Source organism: Marmota marmota, unplaced genomic scaffold (genome assembly GCF_001458135.2).
Source record: "Marmota marmota marmota unplaced genomic scaffold, marMar, whole genome shotgun sequence".
In the NCBI taxonomy this organism is placed as follows: domain Eukaryota; kingdom Metazoa; phylum Chordata; class Mammalia; order Rodentia; family Sciuridae; genus Marmota; species Marmota marmota.
Window position 1 is genome coordinate 845,886 of NW_026000242.1, and position 9,581 is coordinate 855,466.

Genomic DNA, 9,581 nt, shown 5'->3' on the forward strand with positions numbered 1-9,581 from the left:
CACCGGTGGTACAATTTTTCCAGAAGAGCCGTCGTTTGGCTTGGTGTCATGGCATTCTACATCCTCCTCCCTTCTGCTAGTGATGGTCTAAAATTTGGGGGCCAACAGAGGTGAGGCAAAGAACCTCACCCCCCCACACTGGCACCAAGGCCAAATTTGGGGGCCAACAGAGGTGAGGCAAAGAACCTCACCCCCCCCACACTGGGGCATAGGCCTATCCACAAGTATGGCTGTATGCTGGACCAGTAGTCAGTGACGGGTATGATCCAATTGCAGTGGTACCAACCTAAGACAGGAGGCTGACGCCTTGAGGTCAGCTCATCCAATGACGGGTAAGAACCATATGTAGTATTGGACAGCCTAACAGGCACGGTCCCTAAGCCATATGCTTGGTGTTTAATTAAACAGAAGGGGGGAGATGCTGAGAGCCATAGCCCAGTCAGAATGACGCATGGCATTTTTGCCAGAACGGAGTGGTTGAGAGGTGACGTCAGCAAGCCATTGAGATGACAATGGTTATGTTAAGCTGTGTATTCAATTATAATATTAGACCCCTGCTATCTGCCTTGGCCTGCTACTTTGGAGTTCTCGAGCTACTTTGGAGTTCTCTCGGGATTCCCGGAGAGTTCCCATTGGTTGGGGAAGTGCCAGAGGAGGGATTTCCGGTTGGTGGTTACTGGAGGAGCTGCGAGGCGTGTGGGAGAGTTCCTGGGAGCATGTGTGGAGTGTGCTGGTGGAGTTCAGAAATAAAGTTTGTTCCTGCTTCAGTGGCTCGTGATTTGTGCCCAGACTGCGGCACCAAATGTTTTCTCTGATATAAGGAGGACGACTCATAGTGGGGTAGGGAGGGGGAACATGGGACCAATAGATGAATTCTAGATAGGGAAGCGGGGAGGAAGGGAAAGAAAGGAGGCAGGGGATTAGCAAGGATGGTGGAATGTGATGGACATGATTATCCAAAGTACATGTATGAAGACACAAATTGGGTGTCAACCTACTTTATAACAAACAGAGATACAAAAAATTGTGGTATGTATGTGTAATAAGAATTGTAATGCAAGAAAAAAAATACATGTATAAAGACATGAATTGGCATGAATATAGTTTATACAAAGATATGAAAAATTGTGCTTTATATGTGTGATAAAAATTGCAATACATTCCACTGCCATTATTTAAAAAAAAATAAAATAAATTTTTAAAATAAATAAATAAAAATTTTTTAAAAGAATATAAGTAATGATAAATTCTGGTAAAGATGTGAGGGAAAAGGTATTACTTTAAAAAAACTATTTAAAAAATTGTTTGTTATACATGAAAGTAGGATGCATTTCAATTCATAGTATACATATAGAGCACAATTTTTCATGTCAGTGGTTGTACACAAAGTAGAGTCACACCATTCATGTTTTCATACGTGTGCTTAGGGTAATGATGTCCATCTCATTCCACCGTCTTTCCTACCCCCATGCCCTCTCCCTTCACTTTTTTTCCCTTTGCCCTATCTAAAGTTCCTCCATTCCTTCCATGTTCCCCTCTCCATCCCCATTATGAATCAGCATCCACATATCAGAGAGAACATTCGGCATTTGGTTTGGGGGATTGACTTACTTCACTCCATCCATTTACCTACAGATTCCATGATTTTATTCTCTTTCAATGCTGAGTAATATTCCACTGTGTATATATGCCACATTTTCTTTATCCATTCTTCTACTGAAGGGCATCGAGGTTGGTTCCACAGTTTAGCTATTGTGAATTGTGCTGCTATAAACATTGATGTGGTTGTATCCCTGTAGTATGCTGTTTTTATGTCCTTTGGATATAGACCAAGAAGAGGGATAGCTGGGTCAAATGGTGATTTCATTCCAACTTTTCTAAGGAATCTCCATACTGCTTTCCATATTGATTTCACCAATTTACAGTCCCACAAGCAATGTATGAGTGTAGTTTTTTCCTCAAATTCTTGCTAACACTTATTGTTGTTTGTCTTCATAATAGCTGCCATTCTGACTGGCATAAGATGAAACCTTAGAGTAGTTTTGATATGAATTTCTCTAATTGCTAGAGATGTTGAACATTTTTTCATATATTTGATGATTAATTGTATATAATCTCCTAAGAGGTGTCCTGTTCCTTGGCCCATTTATTGATTGGGTTATTTATGTTTGTGGTGTTAAGATTTTTGAGTGCTTTATATATCCTAGAGATTAGTGCTCTATCTGATGTGCATGCAGTAAAAATTTTCTCCCCAAATGTAGGCTCCCTATTCCCCTCACTGATTGTTTTGTTTGCCGAGAAGAAGCATTTTAGTTTGAATCCACCCCATTTATTGATTCTTGATTTTATTTCTTCTACTTTAGAAGTCTTGTTAAGGAAGTCAGGACCTAATCCAATATCTTTAAATCCACCATGGAGCCAAGGATAATGATAAGAAAGGGGTAAGCAAAATGCCACACAGCTTTAGTATCATCTTTGAAATCTCTTAATTCAGCATTTACTTGGGTGCTGTAAATAAATGTTTAACAAATTATATTCTGACAGTTTTTGTTGATTTTCAATTTCTGTGGAAATCAGTGAGATATGTCCTTGGAGCGACCAACTGCCAATTTTGCTATGTCAATCTCTCAGGGTCTTTTTGATGTCTTCCATTTTTATCATTTTCAGGGTTTTCTCTTTTTTCCTCCTTACATCTTTTTCCCTCCTTGTTGGAGATTGAACCCAGAGGCATTTTAATTCTGAACTATATCCCCACACCTTTTATTTTTTTACTTTTATACAGGATTTCAAGTTGCTTAGGGTCTTACTAAATTGCAGAGGCTGACCATAAATTTGCAATTATCTGCCTCAGCCTCCACATTCCATGCTGCTAGGACTATAGCTGTGTGCCTATAATCCTTACATCCTTTAAAAAGAGCTGTTTTTAAAGTTATTTCTATATAATTCCATCATGTGTGTTTTTTGTGGAGTGTTTTTTCTCTTGCATATGTAATATGATGTGCTACTCCTCGAATGTAAAAATTTCCTATTCTATGCAAACATTGTTTCATATTTGGATTGTGTTTTATTTAATGAATGGCAAAATTTGTTTGTTCTGCCACTTTAAGTAATTTGATCATCTTGAGCCATTTGAGATATTAAGTCCCTTTTTTTAAAAGACAGGTCTGGGATAACTCTTACTCCAGGAAAAATGTAGCTTTACTATTGCCCCAACCCTCTTTTTTTTTCCTCCTAATTGTTCAAAAAGTTCAGTGTTCTGTGGCTGAATGGTTTGGCAATATATAGCAGATATCCATGCACTAAGAAGAGTTCACCTTATAGCTTCCCAGCAATTACTATTTGCCTCACTTTATAGAGTTTTACCCTATTCAGTGATGCTAAGCCAAGTCCCATGAAGATTTATATAGCCCCATGAAGATGTTTATTAGCCTCACCTCATTTGTTTCTCTTATATTGGAGAAATAAACTTCTGGAATACTTATTACCCAATGTTTCAAAAAAGTGTTTAGAATACATTTTCTGTTTTTCTAGTTGTTTATGATGGGAACTTAACTGTAATTTCCATTATTCTATTATGGCCAGTGTGGCAATTTCTCAGCTATATTAGAGTTTCAGACTCTTTTTTTATCCACTAGCAATTCAGAGGAGTTTGTCTAGTCTTAAAATTTTACATCTAAGCTATAAGGTTGGCATGTGTAAATTGCACATAGTAATCTCAGATTTTATTGTGGTTTAGGTAGCAACATTCCTGTTATTGTGTATTTGTTTATTTTTTCTTCAGAAATTTATACAATCAGTTCTTTGACCTCATGAACAGAAACAAAAATATATTCTTTGGAGAATGTAAATTTTAATATACATATATTAAATTTACTTAAAAACAGTATTAATTGTTCTTTTGAAAAGGCAACCGAGTAGGTTGTGATCCTATACTTTTTTCCTCAGCATTTGTCTCTCAATGTTCCAAATATTTAAACTGGTATATGCAAAGAGAACATTTAAGAAACAAATGTTCTTTAGCCCTAGCTAAATCACAATGTCTCTATGTCCCCCAAATCACTGTCACCTCTCAACCTGGGGAACTTTACTACTCTATGTATCAGCTGAATACAAAATTAGTAAAATCTGCAAGGTAATCAGGTTTTCTCATACCTGTCTTCATCACTCCAATGATCATAGCAGCCTAGAGCACTGAGTTTAAAAGAAATTTGAAGCTATATCTGCATTTTCTGAAGTACTATAACAGAGAAGTGATGTCTGACATGAATATGCATGAAAAATTAAATGCAGGAACCTTCCTTATAGTATCCCTGGATCAGCCTGGTTCTTGCCTCTTCTCTCTTTTCTTCATTGAGTTTCTCAGCAAAGGTGAGGAAAATCTCCTTTTCAATAGGAAAAAAAATCTCAGACTTATCTTAATTACTCAGTAACATGAGAGAGGCATTTCCTGAGAGACGACCCAAAGAGGAAGAAATCCTCTATATATGAAAACATAGCTTTTCTCCTTCTTTTAAATGATCTACCTACTAGTATTTTTTTCCTTAAATTAAAAAAAAATCTTTTTGAAACTTTTTATTTCTTTGGGGCTGGGAAAAAAGTAAGAAGCAATTATTACAACTATAAGAAAATTTAGCTTACTATGAGTAATTGGAACAGTGCCTTCTCTATAATAATTATAATTATGCAGCTAGCTATACTGCCATGTTTATATTTATTTTAGATACTTGGAAACTCAGACAGATACAACATCCAAATGTTTTTATGCTGTTATGGTCTATGTCTGTTTTTTATTGGACTTTATTTTTATTTCTATATTCCTTTTTTCCAAATTTTTTTAAAATTTTATTAAAATTTGTCATTCTCAAGCATCCACTTTCCATTTAACAGCAAATCTTGATTCAAGGTTGGAAATGTACCTTTATACCATCCATGATTTTCATCTATCATTGTAAGTTAAATCACATCATTTCTCACCAAGATCATTTCAATGGCCTCAAAACTGTTCTAATTCTTCTCTGGCCAATAGCACGTTTTCCCTGCTCAATCTGCCCCTCACACATACACACACATACAGACCTATCTACTTTCTAATCAATTATTACCAAAAATTATCCAATTAAACCAGATTAGATCACTCTGTTGAAATATACCAATGGCTTGTCCGGTATATACCAGCTGTTCATGTTAATTTCCCCTTCACTAAGCCTCAGCCATACTGCCTTCTCTTTCTTCAATGTGGACAAGTTTGTTCCAACCTTTGCCTTTTGCTTTCAGCTGGCTTTATGTTTTTGCACAACTGCACTTTTTTTTCACTTGGAGTTCATCTCAAATGTCCCTTCTTCAAAGAACTCTATTGATTATAGTCTTTGGCTCATTGAAAATTATATAGCTCATTCTTTCCAAAGCAGTTATCTATGTTTACATTTATCATGTTTGCTCATTTAATTAGTTCTCTTTTTGTCTATCAATCTTCCCATATCCCCCAAAAGTGAGGAGAAATCTTTTTCTAGCACAGTCACCCTAATATTCCAACACTCAGTGTCTGGCACATTGTATTCATAAGTTTAATTTGAACATATAAATTACTGTAATAAACACATCACATTGCTCATACATTGTATTATATTTTTTGATCATTTAAAAGTTTTAAGACATAAATTTTTAAAAAGGGAAGCTACAGACTCTTATTGGGTATGGCAGACATGGGTTATAGGACAGAAGTCATGCCCTTTTGATTTCAAATCCTCATTATCTGGTTAATCTTAACCTTTAATGGTGTCACATTAGTAGACAAACTGATGCCATTAGAGTAATAAATAATTTGGAAAATATCTCATTCCTACTTAGGATGATTCCTCTCTGGAATATATAATGAGTGATCACCAATTAATGACCTATGTTATTTTCAACCAATGCAATTTAGTAACTGGTTTGCTGCACTTTTTCTTTTCTTTCTTTCCTTTTTTTTGTTGTTGTTTTGTTTTGTTTAATCTGTAAAACTACTTGTATATCATTTCAGAGCATTTATTCTGGGCAATTTAAAATGTTTTTCTTGGTGCCCATTCTCATTTTGACTCACATGAAATTTTTCTTCTTATAATCAGCATACCTCAATTTATTTTTAGGTTGACAAGTTCATTCTTGAAGTCCATAAACTTTTTCATTTTGCTTAAGTCAAAATATAACATACAGAGGAATCAAAGACATGTAGTTTACAGCACGTAGAGACAACAGAAACTCGAATGAACAGAATGCAGTGAAATACAGTACATACTCGTCAAGAAGAAAAAAACACATTATTTTTATGAGACTATAAATATCATTTTCTCATCTACATATGCTAAGTTGTGTCTCTGGATCAACAGATGCCAAATATGCTCAAAGAAATCATATTAACTTGATTCCTTGCTGCATAGAATTCTACTTCCATATAGCAACATTGATTTTTAATAGCCCTTTAAAACAAATGAACAACAAAAATTCTTCCACATTTATTATAAAATGTTTGTGATGATTTCCATCACAGTGTTCAGTATTTTCCATACAAATTTCTATAAGAAAAAATGTCTTTTTGCACTTTGGTGTGGTTGATCTCCTCATAGGATTATATAGTACACCATGATTTTTTCCCTTTTTGACTGGATTCAGAAAACTAAGGAATCAAATTATGTTCAATTCCAACAAAGGTATTAAACTTTATATTTAAAATATATGCTACTTCTCACTTTCATACTTTCTTTTTTTCATCTTATTCATCTTACATGTACACATATTTAGCAATCTGAATATATAGATAATCTCAACTCAGATTACATTTATAATTTTTTTCACCACTCAACCCCATGATAGTACACATTGAGATTGGTCCTGATGGCAGAGTAAGCAGATGTCAAGTTTGCTACTTATGAAGATGCTGTGTCAGCTATATCAAAAGACAAAGCAAATATGCAACAAAACAGGTATGTAGAACTCTTCTTGAATTCTATAGTGGGAGCAGGCAGTGGTGCTTATGGTAGTCAAATGATGGGATGAATTGGCTTGTCAAACCGGTCCAGTTTTGGTGGCCCAGCTAGCCAGCAACTGAATGGTGGGTATGGAGGGGGTTATGGCGGCCAGAGCTGCATGAATGGATATAACCATATCCACAGTTTTACAGGGAAACCCCAGTGATTTCAATCAAACATTGCATAGGTAGCCAACAAGCAATAAATAGCAGCTACTACAGCAGTGGAAGCCATAAATCTATGAGTATGAATGAAATGGGAAGGATTTCTACCATGTCCAGTATGAGTGGTGGACAGGGAACATAATCGATTCTGGTCCCACTGACTCTTGGTCAACTGTTTTTAAAGAAAAAACAAAACTTCAGTTTACCAATTTTTGCAATCCAAGCTTGTGATTTATGCTTACTCTATAAGTGGGAATCAGGATTATTTGAAAGACAAGTTTCAGTATTTTTTAACACAGCAGTCATTCAAGATGTAATGGCAGAGTTGAGTAAACTATAACTGTTAAACAATTTTCAGCTTTTCTCACGTTAGTTATATTGAAGGATGTACCTACACAGTAAGCATATTTAGATTAAAGCAGTTGAATTATGTTAAATGTTGTTCTTATACCACATTATATTGAACACTGTTTGGATTCATGTTTTAAAGCATGCTTTTTTGTAAAACTCAATATAGGAGCTGTGTCTACAATTAAAAGTGTAACATTTGGGGAAAAAACATGCTTACGAACACACACATATATCTTAATAAAGAGCATATTCATTATGAAGATATTTTCTTTCTTAAAAGTTTCATCAGTGCAGCTTTCACTTCCTTGTTCCTCAGACTATATATCAGGGGATTCAACATGGGAATCACTGTGGTGTAAAATACTGAGGACACTTTCTCCTGGATGAATGAACTGCTGGAAGCAGGTTTGAGATACATAGACATGAGAGACCCATAAAATATAAGAACGGCAGTCAGGTGAGAGCTGCAGGTGCTAAAGGCTTTGGACCTGCCCTCTTTAGAGTGGATGCCGAGGATGCTGGTAAGAATAAAAGCATATGAAATGACGATTGTCACACTTGTGGCTACCATGTTAAATCCACCAATGATAAAAATTAAAAGCTCATCAATATAAGTGCTGGAACAGGAGAGTTTAATAAGAGGAACAATGTCACAGAAATAATGTCTAATAATGTTTGATCCACAGAAAGACAACCTTAATATACAACCTCCATGAATCACAGCATCAGTGAAGCCTACTGAGAAAACAGCAGCCACAAGCAGAGAACAGACCCGAGGGGACATGATAACATTATAGAGTAGCGGGTCGCAGATGGCCACATAGCGATCACAGGCCATGGCTGCCAACATGTAGCACTCAGAAATGACAAAAATGCAGAAAAAAAACAGTTGAGTCATGCACCCAGAATAGGAGATGGCTTTATCCCTGTGTAAAAACCCTGCCAGCATTTTGGGGATAATGACAGAAGAATAGCAGAAATCTAAAAAAGACAAACGACTGAGAAAATAGTACATGGGAGTGTGAAGTTGAGAATTCAACCTAATTATCATGATCATGCCAAGATTTCCTACCGTGGTTACTAGGTAAATCCCTAAAAAGAGGCAGAAAAGGGGCAGCTGAAGCTCTGGTTGTTCAGTCAATCCTAAAAGAAGAAACTCAGTCACCACAGAATGGTTTCTTATACCCATTCTCCTTGGAGGAATCTGTGGAGAAGAGAGGGCAAAAATCAAATTATACAGGCAGAATCCCAGCTTTTTCCCAGTTCCCTGCAGCTAAGGTATTTCTAGCTGTGAAAACACTGACTTTGTGTTAGTTAAAATGAAATCAGAAAGCATCTACCTACCACAGATTTTATGAACCATCAATACACATTCCCGAGTCTCGAGTACTTTTAGCAAAGGGCAAAAATTTTCACCACAGGGTTAGAGACAAGAATGACACTAAAGATTGTGGGGTACATTTTCTAAAGCAAATCAGTAAAAGAGGTACATAAAGAAGGACGGGACGAGCATATTTTTGCCATTGACACATTTGACAAGAACAAAACCTACTTCCAAGATTTCTATATGGAACTTATCTGTTGCTAAGATCAATTATGATTTTCTATACCAAGGCCTCCAGTGTTAGTCAGCAGAATATTAATTCGAGGAAGATGTTAATGGGCACTATATGAAATGAATCATAAATTCAAATATTCTGAATTATACAGAGTTGAACAGGATTTTGTAAGTGAAGGATGGCTCAGGCCTCCTGAAGGATTACTATGTGACATATATCTCCCAAACTTATTTAATGACAGAGTATCTGTACCCCTCTTTTTAAAACATATCACAGCACTACTGTGACTTGGCATGTTGTAGGAAGCCATGTTTTCATTTGTGTGTTCTATTTGTAATCTAATTGTAAATGGATATCCAGGCAGGAAGTTTACTCCTCTTAGATTTCAGTAAAGATGGATGATGGTAGAAGACTGACCTACCAAAACTGTTTCTGCCTTTTGAACCTCCAGTTGCCATCTGGGCTAAGCCTCCCTTTCTCACCAAGGCCACCCAAGACAACAT

The 9,581-nt window shown here is 36.1% G+C and overlaps 1 protein-coding gene across 1 annotated transcript; it reads right to left on the bottom strand.

Annotated features, from left to right (window-relative positions):
* Positions 1–7,733: 7,733 nt before the first annotated feature.
* On the bottom strand, positions 7,734–8,743 carry LOC107145969 (olfactory receptor 8D4). The gene has a single exon (XM_015490030.1). It carries the CDS (start codon positions 8,706–8,708, stop codon positions 7,773–7,775), a length of 936 nt encoding a protein of 311 aa, XP_015345516.1. The 5' UTR covers positions 8,709–8,743; the 3' UTR covers positions 7,734–7,772.
* Positions 8,744–9,581: the final 838 nt, after the last annotated feature.